Below are 20,449 nucleotides of genomic sequence, written 5' to 3'. Positions count from 1 at the left end.
CTAAGGCCAGGTCCCTACGCATTGTGGCTGCTCCTTGACCCTGTCTGCTTTTTGTCCCTTTGTTTGCTACAGAAGGGGCATCAATCCACATTGCTTTCCCTCCATCTACCGTGCTGTGCATGCTGCCCAGCATCTGCGTGGTTGGTAACCTGAGATCCAACGTCCTCGTGGATCAGGGGGCCATCGGTCTGCCCAGTCCACCAACTCTCCTACTGCAGCCTTCAAACCTTCCTAGTCTGATGATTCCCCATTAGGGACCAGTGGGAGGCAGGATTCTCCATCACCTACCCCGCTGGGAATCCATCCCATCAAGTCGGACAAGTGGGTTTTGCAAATAACCCAAAGGAGCTACTCGCTCTCCTTCAAAACTCTCTCCATCCATGTCACCATTCTACAACTGGATGATGGAGCATCTCCTGGCACTTCTCTGCGGGGAGGTTATGGGTGTCTTGGCCAAGGAAGCCATAGAGAGAGTCCTTGTGCTAGAAGCAGGTTGTGCTTTTTATTCCTGCTATTTTCTAGTGCCTAAAAAGGACAAAGGCCTCTGTCCTATTCTGGACCTCCGGCGACTCAATCTCTTCCTCAAGAAAGTTCAGAATGCTCACTCTGGCTCAGGTATCATCTGCTCTGGACCCAGGAAGACTGGCTGGAAATGTTGGACTTGCAGGATTCATAGTTCAATACTAGTGTCCTGACTACCCACTTGTGTTTGATTGTACGCTACGAGCATTTTCAGTTTACCGTGCTCCTCTTTGGCCTTACCAGCGACCTTCAGGAGTTCACCGAAGTGATGGCAGTGGTTGCAGCTCATCTGTGCAGGTCAGGGGTTTCAGTCTTCCCCTACCTCGATGACTGACTGTTGAAGGTGGGCTCACCCCAGGCGGTCATCTCACACCTTCAGACTAGGCCAAACATCCTGCATTCACTGGGGTTCACTATATAAGTGTACAAGTCACACCTGAATCCCTATCAGATGCTCCTTTTTCAGAGCTTTTCTGGACACAGTGCAGTTTCAGGCTTATCCTCCTGTGAAGGCAAGTCCAGGATATTCAGGCAATGCTACCAATTTTACAGCCTCCATCCTGGATTTTGGCGATATGGCATATGTGGGCTCTGCAGTGGGACCTGAGGTTCCAGTGGGTGCAGCATCAGGGGAATCTTACCGACATGGTCCAGATCTCGTAGGGAATTGAGCAAGCTCTGCAGTGGTGGCTTTTGAATCACAATTGGGTGAGAGCAGATCCCTCTCCCTTCCCTAACCAGATCTGACATTAGTGACCGATGCATCTCTCCTGGAATGGGGCAGCCACATGGGAGAGACGGAGGTCAGAGGCAGCTGGGTCTTTGGGGGTGTCCGGGCTCCATATCAACCTTTAGGAGAGCAGGACAATTAGGCTAACATTGAGAGCATTCCTTCCCTCTCCCAAAGGGAAAGTAGTGCAGGTGTACACAGACAACACCACCACCATGTGGTACTGCAACAAGCAGGGTCAGGTGGGGACATGGGCCCTTTGTTTGGAGGCTCTGCAATTCTGGACATGGCTGAAATAAAAAGGATATCCCTGGTAGTTCAACATCTGGTGGGCTCTTAATGCCAGAGTGGACAAACTCAGCAGCCAATGCCTGGTTGATCCCGAATGGCATCCCCATCCAGAGGTGGCACAAGGTCTCTGTGGTAAACTTGCTCTTTGTTGCAGAACTCCACCCTGTAGAAAAGTACCATCTTGCCTGGCATGTTACCCCCATTTTTCACATGTAAGTAAGTTTGAATTTGCCTGTCTCAGTGGGTTCCTGCTAGCCAGGACCCCATCGCTCATAGTTTGTGGCCTGAATGTGTGTCCCTGGGTAGTGACTGTCACTGAGGCTCTGCTAATCAGAATCTCAGTGCTTATGCTCTCTCTGCCTTTAAAATTGTCACTATAGCCAAGTGACCATTTTCACCAATTCTAATTGGCACACTGGAACACCCTTATAATTCCCTAGTATATGGTACCTAAGTACCCAGGATACTGGGGTTCCAGGAGATACCTATGGGCTGCAGCATTTCTTTTGCCACCCATAGGGAGCTCAGACAATTCTTACACAGGACTGCCACTGCAGCGTGAGTGAAATAACGCACACGTTATTTCACAGCCATTTTACACCGCACTTAAGTAACTTATAAGTCACCTATATGTCTAACCTTCACTTATTGAAGGTTAGGTGCAAAGTTACTTAGTGTGAGGGCACCCTTGCACTAGCCAAGGTGCCCCCACATAGTTCAGGGCGAATTCCCCGGACTTTGTGACTGCTGGGACACCATTACACCCATGCACTACATATGTGCCAACACATAAATGTAGCTTCACAATGGTAACTCCAAATATGGCCATGTAACATGTCTAAGATCATGGAATTGTCCCCCCTATGCAAAATCTGCTTTCTGGGGTTTTCTCTGCAGCTGCTGCCAACCCACAGACAGGCTTCTGCCCTCCTGGGGTCTGGGCAGCCTAGTCCCAGGAAGGCAGAACAAAGGATTTCCTCATTGAGAGGGTATTATACCCTCTCCCTTTGCAAATAGGTGTTAAGGGCTGGGGAGGAGTAGCCTCCCCCAGCCTCTGGAAATGCTTTGAAGGGCACAGATGGTGTTCTCCTTGCATAAGACAATCTACACCGGTTCAGGGAACCCCCAGCCCCTGCTCTGGCGCGAAACTGGACAAAGGAAAGGGGAGTGACCACTCCCCTGTCCATCACCACACCGCTCGGTGGTGCCCAGAGCTCCTCCAGTGTGCCCCAGACCTCTGCCATCTTGAATCAAGGGGTGTGAGGGCACAATGGAGGCCTCTGAGTGGCCAATACCAGCAGGTGACGTCAGAGACCCCGCCTGATAGGTGCTTACCTGACTAGGTGGCCAATCCTCCTCCGAGGGCTATTGAGGGTCTCTCCTGTGGGCCTTTCCTCAGATAACGACTTGCAAGAATTTTCCAGGGTTCCTCTGCATCTCCCTCTTCAACTTCTGCCAAGGATCGACCTCTGACTGCTCCAGAACACCTGCAAAACTGCAACAAAGAAGCAAGAAGACTACCAGTGACATTGTAGCGCCTAATCCGGACGGCTTTCTCGACTGTTTCCTGGTGGTGCATGCTCTGGGGCGGTCTGCCTTCACCCTGCACTGGAAGCCAGGAAGAAATCTCCCATGGGTCGACGGAATCTTTCCCCTGCTAACGGAGGCACCAAACTTCAGCTCCACCAGTCCTCTGGGTCCCCTCTCATCGTGACGAGCGTGGTCCCTAGAACACAGGTGGTGGATCCAAGTGACCCAACAGTCCAGTGGTCCAACTGTCCAAATTTGGAGGAGGTAAGTCGTTGCCTCCCCTCGCCAGACAGTAATCTTGTGTACTGCAGCTGCTAGGGATTCTGTGCAATTTTGCAAGGAATCCTTCGTGCACAGCCTAGCCCAGGTCCCCAGCACTCCGTCCTGCATTGCTTAACTTGCTGAGCTGACCACCGGCTTCGTGGGACCCCTCCTTTGTAGTGTTGAGACGACTGCCGTGCTTAGTTTTCTTGAAACTGGGTTCAAGTACTTCTGCGGGTGCTGCCTTCTTGTGCGTGGGCTCTGTGTTCCTGGGGGCCCCCTCTGTCTCCTCTTCCAAGTGGCGACCTCCTGGTACTTCCTGGGCCTGGGCATCACCCCTTTTCTTCAACAATGACCTTTGCAGCTAGCAAGGCTGGTTTGCGGTCTTTCTCTAAAGAAACAACTCTGCATCCTCAAGAACTCCGTGGGACATCTTCTGTGTAAAGGAGAAGTTCCTGCCACCTTCCGTCGTTGCAGAATCTTCAGCTTCGCCCACCCAGAGGCAGCCATTTTGCACCTTCATCCGGGGTTTAGTAGGCTCCTGCCCCCCCCCCCGACACTTTCACGACTCTTGGACTTGGTCCCCTTCCTTTACAGGTCTTCAGGTCCAGGAATCAGTCTTCTGTACTTTTCAGTCAGTTGTGGTCTTTGCAGAATCTCCTATCATGACTTTAGTGTGTTTATGGGGAAGTAGGTTCACTTTACTCCTACTTTTCAGGGTCTTGGGGTGTGGTATCTTGGACATCCTTAGTGTTTTCTTACACTCCCAGCGACCCTCTACACACTACACTAGGCATGGGGTCCCTAAGTGGTTCGCATTCCACTTTCTTAGTGTATGGTTTGTGTTTCCCCTAGGCCTATTGCATCCTATTGTATTCTACAGTGTTTGCACTCCTTTTCTAACTGTTTACTTACCTGATTTTGGTTTGTGTGTATATTTTGTCTATTTTACTTACCTCCTAAGGGAGTATATCCTCTGAGATACTTTTGGCATATTGCCACTAAAAATAAAGTACCTTTATTTTTAGTAACTCTGAGTATTGTGTTTCTTACGATATAGTGATATATAAGTGGTATAGTAGGAGCTTTACATGTCTCCTAGTTCAGCCTAAGCTGCTCTGCTATAGCTACCTCTATCAGCCTAAGCTGCTAGAACACCTCTAATCTACTAATAAGGGATAACTGGACCTGGCACAAGATGTACCATCAGGTACCCACTATAAGCCAGGCCAGCCTCCTACAAGCTGTGGGCCTACAACAGTTCCCAGGCGATTCTGAGCAAGTGCCCACCCTGGATTGACCACACCTGTCCAACACAACGCCTGCAGCCTAAATCCAGTGGATCATTCCTGACCGGAACAGAACCAGACGAAGATTCTCAACACCAAAAGGTACCCTTGCACCCACAGACACCTAGCCTTGGTGTGAGGTGGTAGCCTCTTTCAAGCTGGGTTACCCCCATTTTAGGCCTGTTTGTGAGTGTGTGTCAGTGTGCTTTTACTTTCTCACTGGGATCCTGCTAGTCAGTGTCCCAGTGCTGTTAGTTTGTGGCCTATGTGTGTTGTCAGTATGTTAGACTGTCACTAGAGTTCTGCTAACCAGAACTCCAGTGCTTATGCTCTCTCTGTGTACCAAATTTGTCACTATAGCTAAGTGATTCCATATCCCTATTCTGATTGGCCACTGGACCCCCCCTTATAAGTCTCTAGTATATGGTAGCTAGGTACTCAGGGCATTGGGGTTCCAGGAGACCCTTATGGGCTGCAGCATTTCTTTTGCCACCCATAAGAAGCTCAGACAAACCTTTCTTCAGGACTGCCACTGAAGCCTGAGTGAAATAGTGCGCACACTATTTCACACCGATTTTCACTGCACTAAGGTAACTTATAAGTCACCTATACATCTAACCTTCATTTAACGAAGGCTAGGTGAAAAGTTACTGTGTGTGAGGGCACCCTTGCACTAGCAAAGGTGCCCCCACGTTGTCCAGGGCGAATTCCCTGGTCTTCGTGAGTGCGTGGACACCATTATAAGCATGCACTACATATGTCAATACATATATGTAGCTTCACAAGGGTAACTCCGAATATGGCCATGTGAGGTGTCTAAGATTGTGAAATTGAACCACCAATCCAAATCTGGTATGGGGGGGGGGCGCAATTCCATGCACCCTGGGGGCTCCACCATGGACCACCAGTACTGCAAAAACCAGCTCTGAGGTTTCCACTGCAGCCCCAGCTGCTGCCACCTCACAGACAGGTTTCTGCCCTCCTGGGGATTGAGCAGCTCAATGTTACAAGCATGGGAGACGTATCCTCCCAGAGCCTATGGAAATTCTTTGAAGGGCACAAACGGTGCCCACCTTGCATAATACAGTCCACACCGGTTCCAGACCCGCCACCCTCCCACAAGTCCCTGCTCTGGTACGAAACTGGACAATAGAAAGGGGAGTAACCACTCCCCTGTCCATCACCACCCCAGGGGTGGTCCACACAGCTTCTCCAGAGTGTCCCTGGCGTTAGCCATCTTGTATCCCAAGGTGTGGGGACCCTCCAGCAGCATCTGAGTGGCCAGCAGGGGACATCAGAGACCCCTCCTGATAGGGGAATACCTGGGTAGGTAGCCAAACCCTCTTTCAGGGCTATTTAGGGTCTCTCCTCTGGGTGTTTCCTTAGATTCGGTTTGCAAGATTCCTCCAGGACTCCTCTGCTTCAGCTTCTGACTGTCGGATCAACTGCAGACTGCCCCGGGAACCGCTGTAACCGCAACAAAGTATCCAGGAAGAATCCTGTGACCTGCAACTTCAGCTCCAGCCAGCAATTGCAACAGTTTCCAAGGTGTACACGCTCTGAGGACTGCCTGTCTTCACCCTGCACCAGAAGAACCAAAGGAATCTCCAGTGGAGTGACGGAGTCACTTCCCTGCTTCAGCATGCACCTCTCTGCAAGGACAACCGTTATGCTGGGTCTCCTCTCCTGTCGACGAGCATGCTCCCTGGAACAGAGGTGGTGGACCGAAGTGACCCAGACTGTCCAAATTTGGTGGAGGTAAGCGCTTGCCTCCCCGTGCTACGAGAGAACAACTGTGCACCACATCTTCTGCAGTTCCTTGGGCTTCTGTGAACTTCTTCCAAAAGTTCTTTGAGCACAGCGTAGCCCAGGTCCCCAGCACTCCATCCTGCAATGCACAGCTCTGAGTTGTTCTCCGGCATCGTGGGATCCTCCAGTGTAGTGCTGCGACAAGTGCCCTATGCATCTCCTTTGTCCCCGTATTCTGGGACTCCTGTGGGTGCTGTCTAGTCTTCTGAGGGCCCCCTCTGTCTCCTCAGTCCGAGTTGAGACCCCCCCCCCCAGGTCCAGGCAGACCCACTGAAGCAAATCGCATACTTGCGTGAACCAAGGCTTGTTGGCAAAATCCAGTAACGTAAACAGCCTGCATCCAAGAACTTGACGTGGGACATTTCTTGCACCAAGCAGGAACCCACAGCTATCTTCTTGGGTGCATTTTTGTACTTTTCTTCTGACCAGAGAATCCACTTTTGCACCTTATTCCAGGTAGGCAGGGGCTCCTGTTCTTCCTGGACTCTTCTTCGACTTCTGGACTTGGTCTCCTCTCTCCACAGATATTCTGGTCCAGGAATCAATTGTTGGTTGCTTGCAGTCTTGCTTGGTTCTTGCATAATTCTTTATCAGAACTTGTAGTGTGTCCTGAGGAAACTTGCTGTCGTTTACTCCTGCTTTCATGGGCTCTGGGGTGGGGTACTTTACTTACCTTTGATGTTTTCTTACACTCCCAGCGCCCCTTTACACGCTACATCTACCTGGGAGGAAATTTGACTTTCACATTCAACTATTTTAGTATATGGTTTGTGTTGCCCCTAGGTCTATTGCACTCTATTGAATTTTCTACTGTTTGTACTATTCTATGACTGTTTACTTACCTTATTTTGGTTAGTGTGTATATTGTGTATAATACTTACCTCCAGAAGGAGTATTGCCTCTAAGATATTTTTGGCCTTCTGTCACTAAAATAAAGTACCTTTATGTTTGTTAACACTGAGTATTGTCTTTTATTGTGTATAAGTACTGTGTAACTATAGTGGTTTTGCAGGAGCTTTGCATATCTCCTAGTTCAGCCTTGGCTGCTCTGTTACAGCTATCTCTAGACAGCCTCAGCTGCTAGGGCACTGTCTACATTTCACTAATAAGGGATAACGGGGCCTGGTATAAGGTGTTAGTACCTTAGGTACCCATTACAAACCAGGACAGCCTCCTACAGCCTTCTTAGAGATGCTCCCTGTATTTTACCCAATCTTCTAGTGTGGGACTGACTGGTATGTGCCAGCCTGCCACTAGCAGACGTATTTCTGACCCCAAGGGGTGAGGGCATTTGTGCTCTCTGAGGACAGAAACAAAGCCTGCTCTGGGTGGAGGTGCTTCACACCTCCCCCTGTATGAACTTTAACACCTGGTAGTGAGCCTCAAGGGCTCAGGTCTCGTGTTACAGTTCCCCAGGGCACTCCAGCTAGTGGAGATGCCCACTCCCCCGCACAAGCCCCCACTTCTGGCAGCCAGTTCGGCAGGAAACTTAAAAAAAACAAGGAGGAGTGACCACTTCAGGACTGCCCCCAAGAAGTCTAGAGCTCAAGTGCACCCCCCCTCCCTGCAGAATCCTCCTTCTTGGTTTGGAGGACAGGGACCAATAGGGATAGAACAAAAGGAGGGTGTAGCCACCCTCAGGGACAGTAGCCATTGGCTACTGCCCTCTGATCACTGTAAGGCCCCTAAATCTTTGCTTAAAGGATTCCCTGAACCCAGCTCGCCAGATTCCTGGAGACCTACAAGAAGGACTGCTAAGCTGAAAGCCCCAGCAGAGAAGGAAGACAATAGCTTTGGCCCCAGCCCTACCGGCCTGTCTCCTGCTTCAAATAACCTGCAAAAAGACCTGCAACCAGTCCAGCAGGCCCAGCGACGTCTGCCAACTCCAGAGGACTGCCCTCCACCCAAAAGGATCAAGAACTCCTGAGGACAGCAGTTCTGTCTACAAGAAACCTACAGGATTGCGGAGTCCTGACTCCTGTGCACAACACGCCCACGGCCCGTACCCAGGTGGTCCACCCAGCAAGAAAGGGTCCCCAAGTCATAGGGACCAAGAGCCCACCCTGGGTTGACCCCTTCAAACCTCCACGCCGCCACCTACTTAACAGAGAGGAAAAACATACTTCCCAAACGTGCTCACCCATCTGGACTCCCTATCGGGGGAGTAGTCGGCAAAGTGTTGGGGTTAGAGTCTGCTAGGTAACACATGAACAACTAAATGTTTGGGCACGGGTGCGGAGACAAACACAGGGTCACACGGGGCAGGGCAATGGCATCTCATCTGTCTGTTTACAGGGGGACCAGAGCCAGATTTGGCCCAGTCCAACAAGGTATCTGTTAATGCCTCACAGAATGGCTCAGAAGATGCCGGCTGAAGGACTTCCGTCAGCACATTCATTTTTACCTCAAAGGGTAAGAGCTGGAGGTCAAAGACGTGACCTCCTACGCATTAACATAGTGTGAGAAATGGATTCCCTGGATGCAGGGCTAGGAGGATGAAATAAAATGCAGTTCAGCTGAGGTACTGAGGGCAATGGTCACCTGCAAGTCATTGTACCAATTGTTCCTATGATAGGGCTGAGTGAACTCATTACCCGCTTAACAGTCGTTGTCTGAGTCCATGCCAAAAAGAGAATGTAGAGTGTGGAGGCAGCAGATCAAGCAGAGGAAGCAGCGCTTTAACAGTGGTCGAGGGTGAAAGGGTGCTGACTCAAAGCTTGAGAGTACTATCGCCTCATCTGGTGTTGATGTATTTGGCACAGGTGTACAAGGATCCAGGAGCCAGAGGGCACCATGGCAAAGGAAGAAGGGTCATAATCCGAGCTAGAGGTGTCTTGACGGGCTCAGAGGGTCCACATGGAGCCACTGCCATCCTTGCCGGAAGAACCCCAGATATAAGGACTCTTGGCTCCTTCAGCCCGCCGGGAGCCAGATTAAATCATCAAGATGTGGAGTCAAGAGCACTGCTCCTCAGAACGCTTCAATATGTTTTGGAGTGGCGGATGGCCCCGTAAACTCAGGTTGTGTCAGAACCAGTTGCAGAATCAACTCTGAAGTCCACTGACAACAGGACCGAGAGCCATAGTCTCTCCCCCACACCTTCTCAGGTGAATGTGAGTGGGGAAGGGGAAAGAGATCCACTTTGATTTTTGTATATTCATTCTTTGACTTAGCCTACGATTTGGACCTGAAGTCTTGCCTCTAGAACTGCCTTTACTAATCTTGAACCATGAACAGAGCCAAACTATCAACTTGAACCGACCTTGTTGGGGAGCCTTCATCTCGCACAGTTACTGCATGCCTTAGAGTCCTGAGACAACTACAGGCACACCTGAAGGGGATATATATATATATATATATATATATATATATATATATATATATATATATATATATATATATATATATATATATATATATCTATATCTATATCTATATCTAAGTGTCTGGTGGCACGGAAAGAAAGGAAATTAAGTTTTCACATGGTTGTACCACCTATGCAGGCCCTGCAGATCACTTCCGGTGAGGAAAGGTACCAGTGAATGTGCCACCTACAAGCGAGCAGTGGTATGACTGAAATGTTTCCGGAGCCAGTCTGACGCCTGGGGAAATATTCAAAAGATGAGGAATCTTTGGCTAGAAGGCCCGATTTTCTTATATGCATTAAAAGCCAGTCACTGCTGTGATGGATGCTGCAGGAATATCAATCAGAGCTCTCTGCTGTACCTTTGTGAAGAGTAGCTGAATCTGGGGTAGTCTGTAACCACTCACTAGTAAAAGCAGGTGAAACAGGAGACTCTGAAAACTTACCAGGACAACACCCATGTTCAGCCATATCATTACTTTTTGACCATAGTGCTACAATGCAATGATATACTGGGAACAATGACAGTGTTAGACAGTGGCAGGATTATGTAAATGTAAAAAAAAAAATTAGCACTTGTATAGCGCACTACTTACCCGTTAGGGTCTCAAGGCGCTGTACTCATACCGCTTTGGAACCCCTCCTGGCTTTTCCCTGTGAGGCGCCCACTCCTGAGCACCCCCAGGGTGAAGCCAGGCATCCAAGCGCTGTTGGGGCCATTGTGGAGATTAAGCAAGCTATTGCCCAGAGTTGCAGAGTGGGACCCATGAATTAGATTAGGCACCGAGGCGAGAATTATCTGGTCAAGGGGCATTGAGCCCAAGACCTGCCGAAGCGGGAATTGAACCCTGGTCTTGAGCCAGATCTCTGCTTCAGGGTCTGCCGCTCTAACCATTGAGCCACAATTATCCACTGTGGTGGTCGATGGGTCTCATAACTTGTGATTTCTTCTCCAGACAGATGTGTTTGTCCAGAGAGAGCAAATCACTGATGAACTGTCTCTTTGCTGAAGTACTGAAATTCCCAGGAAAATATTGCTACGAGAACACAGGATTGCGGTGCACTTTGTGCTTCAAGGTCCTTTCCGAAACTAATTGTATATACCTACCTAGATGGAGTGGCATGGAAGGAATATGTGGTGTAGCCCAACGTTTGAGTTTTGGGAGATACCACATTCATTCAACTCAGTTTCTACACCAAAAACAAGAGTGTCAAATTACGTGGAGGAGGCATGAGAACGGAGAGCTGTACTAAAGGGGAGTTGAAAACAACAGAACATAAATGTGGTCACCTAAGGATGCTGGCAGAGCTATGGTCCATAAATACAGCTCCCCTTAGCAGGGGAGCTCTCCCAGTCCAAGATCAATGAATATCTATGAGTTATCAGAGACTTAAAGGCTCCTAATCACATTCTGCACAAGGGTGCATCATTCTGTGTTAATGCCTTTGCCCCTTAGTAGAGTAAAAGGGAATGACCTGAGTAAGATGAGAAAGTATTTGTTGGGGGACATCAGGCACTTGCGAACATGTGCCTACTTTTTTTGACTGTATCCTGAAGAGAGCTACTCCTATCCCACTTTAAGGAGAGCATCTCATCATTGTGGAGAAATCATGCTCAAGAGAACATTATGTATCAAACAAAAAGAAAATGAATTGGGGGGGAAAGCAGAACAGTTAACATTGACTAGCAGAAAGCCATTTATTTTTGTATGAATTCAAATTAAAAAAACAAGCCTTTACTACCTACTGAAATTATTTTGAAGAAAGGTCGTGTACAACATAAAACTAATTGCACAGTATTATAAAATGACTTGCCTGTGTAACATTTCTTTCAATTTCCTCACTGAGTTGGTCTCTCTCAGCTTTCAGGGTGGTTTGTGCTTGCTCCAGCTCAGCTAGCAATTGTGTTAAATTTGTTAAATCAGAAGCACCATCCTGTACTTCCTGCTGTCTTTGCGTATTTACACATTTTTCCAGTTGTAGTGATTCCAAAGCAGACTCGCTGGCCTTTAATCTTTCTTCAAGTTGTTTCGTCTCTGAAGACAACCTCTGCTCCAGTTCTTTTTTCTCACACAAAATGTCCTCTTTCTCATTTATTTTCTGCTGCATTTCTTCCCTTAGATTAGAGAGCTGAAAAAAACAGAAGTGGGTAGTCTGTCATGTTGCAGAGGGACTTGAAACTACATTTTATAACACTACTTAACAAAAGAAATGTGCAGGCCCACACAAGCTTACATCACCAGATAAGACCGCTGATGCAATCCGTCACCTCAGTTACCTGCAGCCATTACAGGCAATTGGTGATTAACAGGTAAGTACAATTTACATACTTTTGGTAAAGCTTTATCTGGTAGAGAATATCTAGCCAACGATTCCATTCCTTACAATTATCCCCAGGCGTCAGACTGGATCTGGAAATTTTTCGTGAGCACTACCCCTGCGTGCTGGGAAGTGGTACAGTCTGGCTCCGAGCGGCATTGTCTGCGCTGGAAGTGACGTGTGGTGCCCATATAGGTGCCCACCAGCACACTGGTGTCAGTGCCTTTTTGCGACTTTCCGTACCAGGAGAGCAGAGCCAGGAAGAAAAATTACCACTGGTGTGGAAAACTAGGGGCCCTGAAAAGGGGCAGAAACCCTAACCCTACAAATCTGTTGGCAGAGCAGGGATTATGGGTGTGTCAGTAAGTAATCTGTAGCTAGATGGAGTCTCTACCAGATAAGGCGTTACCGAAGGTAAGTAACTTGCTCACCTGATAGAAAATTCTAGCCGCTTATTCCTTACCTTCAAATACATACCCAAGCAATACATAACCGAAATTGGGTCTGCGAAACGGTTTCACACTAAAACATCCTGCAGTACCAAACGGGCAAAGGGCCTGTCTCGACGTACCCGACTGTCCAAGCAGTAGTGTTTTGTGAATGTGTGCAAAGAGGCCCAGGTTACTGATCGTATTTTATATGGGTTTGGCATACACAATTAGGAATATTGACTCAAGAGTTTTGGTGTCATCTGTGCACCATAATAACAAGATATTTCATTGTATGTTGGTTACTCATACCTTTCAGTCCTTTTTGGGGTGCTTCATGATATTCTGCTTACATCTGTTGGCATGTTCTTCTTACCACCATGTTTGACTCACCACAGATCTTCAATGAAAAGGTATCTATTTGCTCTTTTGTTACATGAAGGATTTTTTCCTTTTAATGGCAGGAGCTTTGTGTATCTCACCTTTTCACCTTAAATTATGGAAGGACTCACAGCTCTCCCTCTTATGTTAGATTGATGCATGAGGTATTTGCCAGTTTCACATTATTTTGTAATATGGAGACATTAGCTCTGCGCTCTTGGCATGTTCAAACCCCCCTTTCTCAGTGTGATAATTCACACTTCAATGGTTTGCACTTGACATCGGCCCTTCTGGTGTGATCTGTTATGTTACCTTTTTCTTCTTCATTGGTAGTTTGAGTTTGATTATACTTTGACATGCGATCTCAGTTTTCTGGTTTAATAAACTGGTCTCTTTACCTCCTCATATCTTCTCTGCTGAGAGATACTGCTTCTAGGAAGGCCAGATAAGCTGTCGCCCTGACCTATGCAAATCTTCCTTATTAATCTCTTACTTCATACCTTTGACAGTTCCTCTCTCAGGTAGCTACAGTCGTCCCGAAGAAGACCCTATTTAAATTCCTATTTAGAGGGTCAAAAGTTGAATTTATATCAACCACATGTTCATTTATTGGAAGGACTATCAGTTTTGTGTGATAATGTGACTTCATATTCCCAAATATGGAATTTATGTCTAATTGGTTGATTATTCTGTATTTATATTTTACCTTTTGTGAATTAACTGTATACTTATTCATATCATCTCACTTGATAACCTTTGATCTGCGCCGTCACATGCAGCACCTTGATATGTGTTGGAGTTGCCATATGCAGAATCTTAAATATGATTATTCCAATCACTAAATATTGATTTTTTTAGCATGTTTTCCTTGTCACATTTTTTGTGTGTCAAATTGTTTGTTCTACCTACTCTATTTTTTTAATGGTTGCCTCTGGAACAGCTTCTATCATAATCACTATTACACTAGCTCCACTGAATTACACGGTTTTCCGCATAGGGCTATTGACCACGTTGCTGCCGGGCAGATGTCCAGGACCTGAACTCCTCAAGCTAACTCAGTGGTCGCAGCCTTAGCTCTGGTACAGTGTGCACGCAAACTCTCAGGGGGTTGCTTCTTCGCCAGTGCGTAGCATATCTTAATGTAGAGCTCGATCCATCGGGAGATGGTCTGTTCCTACACAGCCTTTCCCTTCTACACTTAGACATATCCCACGAACAGTTGGTCGTGCACCAGGAACTCTCTCTTGCAGTTAAGGAAGAACACCACCGCTCTGTTTGGGTCCAGAGAGTGAAGTCGCTCCTCTTCCTTGGAGGGATGTGGCAGAGGGTTAAAAGTAGGCAGGGTGATGGACTGCATACATGAAATGGAGTGACCACTTTCGGTAAGACGGAAGCTCTACCGCGAGGACCAGGTTTCTGGGTAGATATTCAGGTATGAAGGCTTGGATGAGAAAGCCTGAAGCTAATGGACTCTCTGGGCAGATGCAACTGAAACCTGGAAGGACATCTTGATTGTAAGGAGCCCGAGAGGACAGTTATGCCGTGGTTCAATAGGAGCTCACATTATAGAAGTTAGTACTAGATTAAGGTCCCACTGAGGCAAGATAAAAGGCAAAGGTGGAAACGTGTTGCAAACCACTGAAGAACCTATTTACACAAGGGATGTGAAGAAGGGGGATGGCTAATATGGCAATCGGAGAAATGTTGAGCTGGCATAAAATAGCCTTTTAAGGTGCCCAAAGCAGAGGCCTGCTGGGCAAGATAATGTGAGAAAGACCTGAGAGAGGGAAACAGAAAGAGTCACCCTGTTTCTCTGCACACCATGCTAAAAACCTGCACCACAGGAAGGCATGCACAGTCTTGGTGGAGGGATGCCTGGCTGCCAAAATAACATTGCAGACTTCAGGCAGAAGGTTAAAAGCTGTCAACTGCCACCGCTCAATCTCCAGCATGATGGTGGAGGGTTGACAGGTACGGGGGGAGAACCCTCATCTACTGCTGCAATAGAAGAACCACAAAAAAGGGGCAGCCTGATTCAAAGATGTGTGGCCATGCTCAACTGCTCAGCTCAGGGTACCAAACTCTCCAAGCTCAGTCCGGAGCTAAAAGGACGACTTGGGCCCAGTTCCTGATCATCTTGACAACTCTGGGCAGGAGTGGTATGGGAGGAAAGGTATAAGAAGGACTGAGCTGCACTCAAGAGGAAAAGCATCTCCTATCAAGAGCATAGAAGCGCTGTGTAGGAATTTTGCTCTGTATATACTATTTCAAAGTAAGAAATAGCGTGCACAGAATCCAAGGGTTCCCCTTAAAGGTAAGATAGTGCCAAAATTAGATAATTCTAATGCTGTATTTTGTGGTAGTGTGGTCAAGCAGTAGGCTTATCAGAGGGTAGTGTTAAGCATTTGTTATACACACACAGGCAATAATTAAAAGAACACACACTCAAAGACTTACTCCAGGCCAGTAGGTTTTTATAGAGAAAAATATATTTTCTTAATTTGTGTCTCGTTTTGCATTGGTTTCAATAGGGGGACCTGGGGGTCACTAGCGGTGCAGGCAGGGCCAGGGGGGGCTTCTCTTGGCCAGCCACCACCTGGGCTAGCCAGAGGGTCCCCTGGGGGTCACTCCTGCTCTGAGGATCGGTTCCTTCAGGTCCTGGGGGCTGCGGGTGCAGTGCTTGGTCCAGGCGTCGGGTCCCTTGTTACAGGCAGTCGCAGTCAGCGGGAGCCTTTGGATTCTCTCTGCAGGCGTCGCTGTGGTGGTCAAGGGAGGTCGTCTCGGGTTACTCACGGGGTCGCAGTTGCCGGGGAGTCTTCCCTGTGGTGTTGGTTCTCTGGATCTCGAGCTGGGGGCGTCGGGTGCAGGGTGTAAAGTCTCACACTTCCGGCGGGAAGCGTGAGGTCTTTGAAGTTGAAGAAAAGTTGCAAGTTTGTTGCAGATTGTTGAGCAGAGCCGCTGCTCACTGGAGTTTCTTGGTCCTGGGGGTCAGGGCAGTCCTCTGAGGCTTCAAAAGTCACTGGTCCCTGTTGGATGAGTCAATGGTTGCAGGTTTTCGAGTGAGGAGACAGGCTGGTAGGGCTGGGGCCAAAGCAGTTGTCTTCCGTCGTCTCTGCAGGCTTGTAGGTCAGCAGTCGTCCTTCTTTGGTTCAGGTTGCAGGAATCTGATTTCCTGGGTTCTTGGGTGCCCCTAAATACTAAATGTAGAGGTGTGTTTAGGTCTGGGAGGGCAGTAGCCAATGGCTACTGTCCTGGAGGGTGGCTACACCCTCTTTGTGCCTCCTCCCTGTGGGGAGAGGGGCACATCCCTAATCCTAATGGGGGAATCCTCCAAAACTAAGATGGAGGATTTCTAAAGGCTGGGGTCACCTCAGCTCAGGGCACCTTAGGGGCTGTCTTGACTAGTAGGTGACTCCTCCTTGTTTTTCTAATTATCTCCTCCAGACTTGCTGCCAAAAGTGGGGGCAGTGGCCAGAGGGGTGGGCATCTCCACTAGCTTGAATGCCCTGTGGCGCTGTAACAAAAGGGGTGAGCCTCTGAGGCTCACCACCAGGTGTTACAGTTCCTGCAGGGTGAGGTGTGAAGCACCTCCACCAGTACAGGCTTTGTTCCGGACCACAGAGTGACAAAGGCACTCTCCCCATGTGGCCAGCAACTCGTCTGGTTGTGGTAGGCTGGCGGAAACTGGTCAGCCCCACACTAGAAGTCAGATTGGTATTCAGGGGGCGTCTCTAAGATGCTCCCTGGGTGCATGTTACAATAAATTGCACACTGCATTCAGTGTACATTTATTGTGCTGAGAAGTTTGATACCAAACTTCCCAGATTTCAGTGTAGCCATTATAGAACAGTGGAGTTTGAGTTTGAAAAACTCCCAGACCATGTACTCTTTATGGCTACCCTGCACTTACAATGTCTAAGGTTTTGCTTAGACACCGTAGGGGCATAGTCCTCGTGCACATATGCCCTCACCAGTGGTATAGTGCACCCTGCCTTAGGGATGTAAGGCCTGCTAGAGGGGTGACTTACCTATGCCACAAGCAGTGTGAGGTTTGCATGGCACCCTGAGGGGAGTGCCATGTCGACTTTTTCATTTTCTCTCCACCAGCACACACAAGCTGTGAGGCAGTGTGCATGTGCTGAGTGAGGGGTCCCCAGGGTGGCATAAGACATGCTGCAGCCCTTAAAGACCTTCCCTGGCATCAGGGCCCTTGGTACCAGGGGTACCAGTTACAAGGGACTTTTCTGAGTGCCAGGGCTGGGCCAACTGTGGAAGCAATGGTACAGTTTAGGGAAAGAACACTGGTGCTTGGGCCTGGTTAGCAGGGTCCCAGCTCACTTTCAATCATAACTTGGCATCAGCAAAGGCAAAAAGTCAGGTGGTAACCATGCCAAGAAGGCATTTACTTACACGCTGACACTGCGTGTTCTCGGCAATGGCTTACCGATCTAACCAAGGTTCTCCTCACTGCTAAGAGACCAGATGGAGATGCCACTTGTGATTCATTAGGCATCTTCGCCTGAGTTTGTCCAGGCTTCCACTCAGAGAGCCCACCAGGTGTTGAACAACCAGGGATATGCCCAGATGTTCTAGCCATGTCCAGAGATGCAGGGCTTTTTAACAAAGGGTCCACAACCCCACCCACTCTATTTGCTGAAGTGCCACGTGGCAGTGTTTTTGTCCATGAACACCTGCACATGCCTTCCTTTGATGGAGCGCAGAAAGGATTTTAATGCCAGCCTTATCACCCCAGAGCTCCAAAAGGTTGATGTGAACTCAGAATTTCATCAGAGGCTTTTGATATCCGGCTTCCCATGATGGCTGTCCTGGCCCAGGAGTGACACATCTGTCACCACTGTCAGATATGTTTGGGGAAGGGAGAGGGGTATGACGCTGATTCAATCGCAGTTTGTCATCCACTATTGCAGATTTTTTTTATTTTTAAAATGCCCCCAAGATCTGGATCATGTTGACGAGATCCACTTGATGCTGGTCCATTGGAACTCTAGGTCCCATGTAGAACCCACATGATGCAGTGGGCATGTGTCAAAAGTAGGATACAGGAGGCCATGAGGCCCAGCAGCCTCAAAGTAAGTTTCACTGAAATCCAGGACACAGGTTGAAACATCAGCATGATCACCTGAATATCCTGGACTCACCGTTTGAGAGGATAGGCTCAAAACTGCACAGTGTCCAGAACAGCTGAAAGGGAGAGTGAGACAGAATCAGATACGACTTTGGCACGCTTAACCCCCGCGGGTGCAGGAAGCCACCCGCAGTCCAAGGGGAGCAGGTAAAGCCAAAAGGGAGCACAGGGAACTGAAAGTGCTAGTGACCTACCGTGAAGTTCAGGTAACGCCTATGTGCAGTCAGGATTAGAATGTAGAAGAATGCATCCTGCAAGTCCAATGCTATCTATCCAAGCTCCTGAGTCAACAGCAAAGAGGACTTGGGCGAAAGTGAGCATTTTGAACTTTTCCTTTTTAAGGAAGAAATTAAGAGGGTGCAGGAGTAGGTAGTGTGAATGGGAGGATGGGGGGGGGGGACGCGCCATCTAGAGGTAGAACTACAGGACCCATTTCACTCTGACAGGAGCTGCATGCCGCATTTCCAGCACCAGCCAGCGCAATCAATCACAGGCACCTTCCCCACTGTGCGGCATGCGCTCAGTCTATGCCCTGGCCCGCCTGAGCACAGATGAGGAAGGGCTGAGCCCCCTCTCTTGGCTGAACCATTGGGGATTGGGACGTTGACTCAAGGTATTTAAATGAACCTTGACTTTTGCTGCTACTGTTTTACTCCCTGGACCTTACCTGCTAGTGGACATAAATTACTCATCCTATTGACCAAATGCCCTTTTATTCATGCCGATTCATGCTATGTTGTCCACATTGCATTGAGCAACCCGAGCAATTTTAGCCCCTTATTTGTGAAAGCAATGGTATTATCATAGCATCATTATACCTTTGAACTGAGGTATATTATATTTCATTAGGGGCAAAAGGAAAGCAGCCGATTTGGTCGAGACACTGCTTCACCGCTTCTGTGCCTTGGATGAGGTGACCTCGTCCAAGGCTACAGTTCCCATGTGCCCCCCCCCCCCCCCCAAGGGAGGGATGGAAGGGAAAGACCTTCCCCTTCCACCCCAGACCCCTCCCCGGCAATCTGATGACGTCAGCGCGCGCACAGTGTCGCCGGGACGCGCTGGAAGCCATTTGCTTCCAGCGCGTCGAGGGGAAAGGACCCTAAACGGTGAGTCCTTTCCTTTTTTGGGGTTTGGGGGGGGGGGGGGGAAACAGACACGGGGGAAAGGAAAGGGTTTTTCCTTTCCCCCGTGCCTTTTTTCACTAGATTCCTGCTCCACGATCGCGGGGAGGGCCCGCGATCGTGGAGCAGGAATCTCCACTAGCCACCAGGGATTTTTTTAGGTCTGTTTCTTTTGGGGGCGACCCCTTGGGCAAGGGTCGCTCCCCTGGGGGGCTATTTTCTTTTCTGTTTCGGCCCCCCCGATGGCAGACCAGCCATGAATGAGAGAGAGAGAGAGAGAGAGAGAGAGAGAGAGAGAGAGAGAGAGAGAGAGAGAGAGTGTGTGTGTGTGTGTGTGTGTGTGTGTGTGTGTGTGTGTGTGTGGGCACCCCTTGGGCAACAGTCACCCCCCCCCCCCCCCAAAGTGGGGAAAGTTTGTATTGGCCATCTCTGCCCCCTTTGGGGGCAGATGGGCCTATTTTTGTAGGCCCATCTGTCCCCAAGGAGGGCAGAAACCACCAATACGGCAGGTTTTTTTTTTTTCCCCCTTTTTTTTGTTTTATGCTGGGGGGGCCCCCTTTGGGAAGGGTTGCCCCCTAAAGGGGGCACAGAGGTGTTGCCCATTTCTGCCCCCCTTGGGGGCAGATTGGCCAATTTGTTTACACCCATCTGCCCACGAGGGGGGCAGGATCCACTTAGGTACCAGGGACAACTTCTAAGTTCTTGGTGGTGGGGTGTTTGTCAACTGGCGAAGTATTTGTATTTGTGATTATAACAATTTATTTCTTCTTTTTCTTCTAGTTCAATGCTTTTGCTTCCTTTGGTGTGGATCCTTGCGGTTTTGGCAGTAGTTGTCCTGCGGTTTGCATAGTTGCATGTTTTAGGTAAGTGAAAGCAATTTACTCCAAAGGAGTATTGTTGACATGCATGAATGACATGTTTGTAGGTGGTGTACTAAATGCAGTATTGTGTGTTTGAAATTGTCCTTAGATTTGAGCACAATGATATTTGTGTTGTCATATGTCTAATTTTCTTTATTCTTTTTTCTTTTTAGTGGGATATGATTGGTGATTGCTGTGTCGGTGCAGAGTAGTTGCTTGGTGAGTAGCTTTTTCAGGCAAGTGAGTGGTATAGTTTTTTTTTTTTTAGTACATAACTCTTTGTGATAAAGCTACACTTTGTTTATTACTTATTTTAGTGCTAGTTGTTGTTGGCAATCCATTTGTTGTTAGTGAGGATCATGGCTAGCCGCAGAGTGACCGCTCAGCAGGTTATTCGC

The 20,449-nt window shown here is 48.5% G+C and overlaps 1 protein-coding gene across 5 annotated transcripts in view; it reads right to left on the bottom strand.

Moving 5' to 3' along the window:
• The window catches only part of CENPE (centromere protein E), a 1,295,748-nt gene that overhangs the window by 493,097 nt on the left and 782,202 nt on the right, over positions 1–20,449 (bottom strand). For all 5 annotated transcript variants that reach the window (XM_069241483.1, XM_069241500.1, XM_069241509.1 and 2 more), the window contains one exon: positions 11,612–11,926. In XM_069241483.1, the coding sequence (XP_069097584.1) occupies positions 11,612–11,926 (315 nt within the window). The remainder of the gene's footprint in view (positions 1–11,611; positions 11,927–20,449) is intronic.

This window comes from Pleurodeles waltl, chromosome 1_2 (genome assembly GCF_031143425.1).
Source record: "Pleurodeles waltl isolate 20211129_DDA chromosome 1_2, aPleWal1.hap1.20221129, whole genome shotgun sequence".
Classification (NCBI taxonomy): domain Eukaryota; kingdom Metazoa; phylum Chordata; class Amphibia; order Caudata; family Salamandridae; genus Pleurodeles; species Pleurodeles waltl.
The sequence above is the reverse complement of the archived record's forward strand: the minus strand, read 5'-3'. Positions and strand labels throughout refer to the sequence as shown.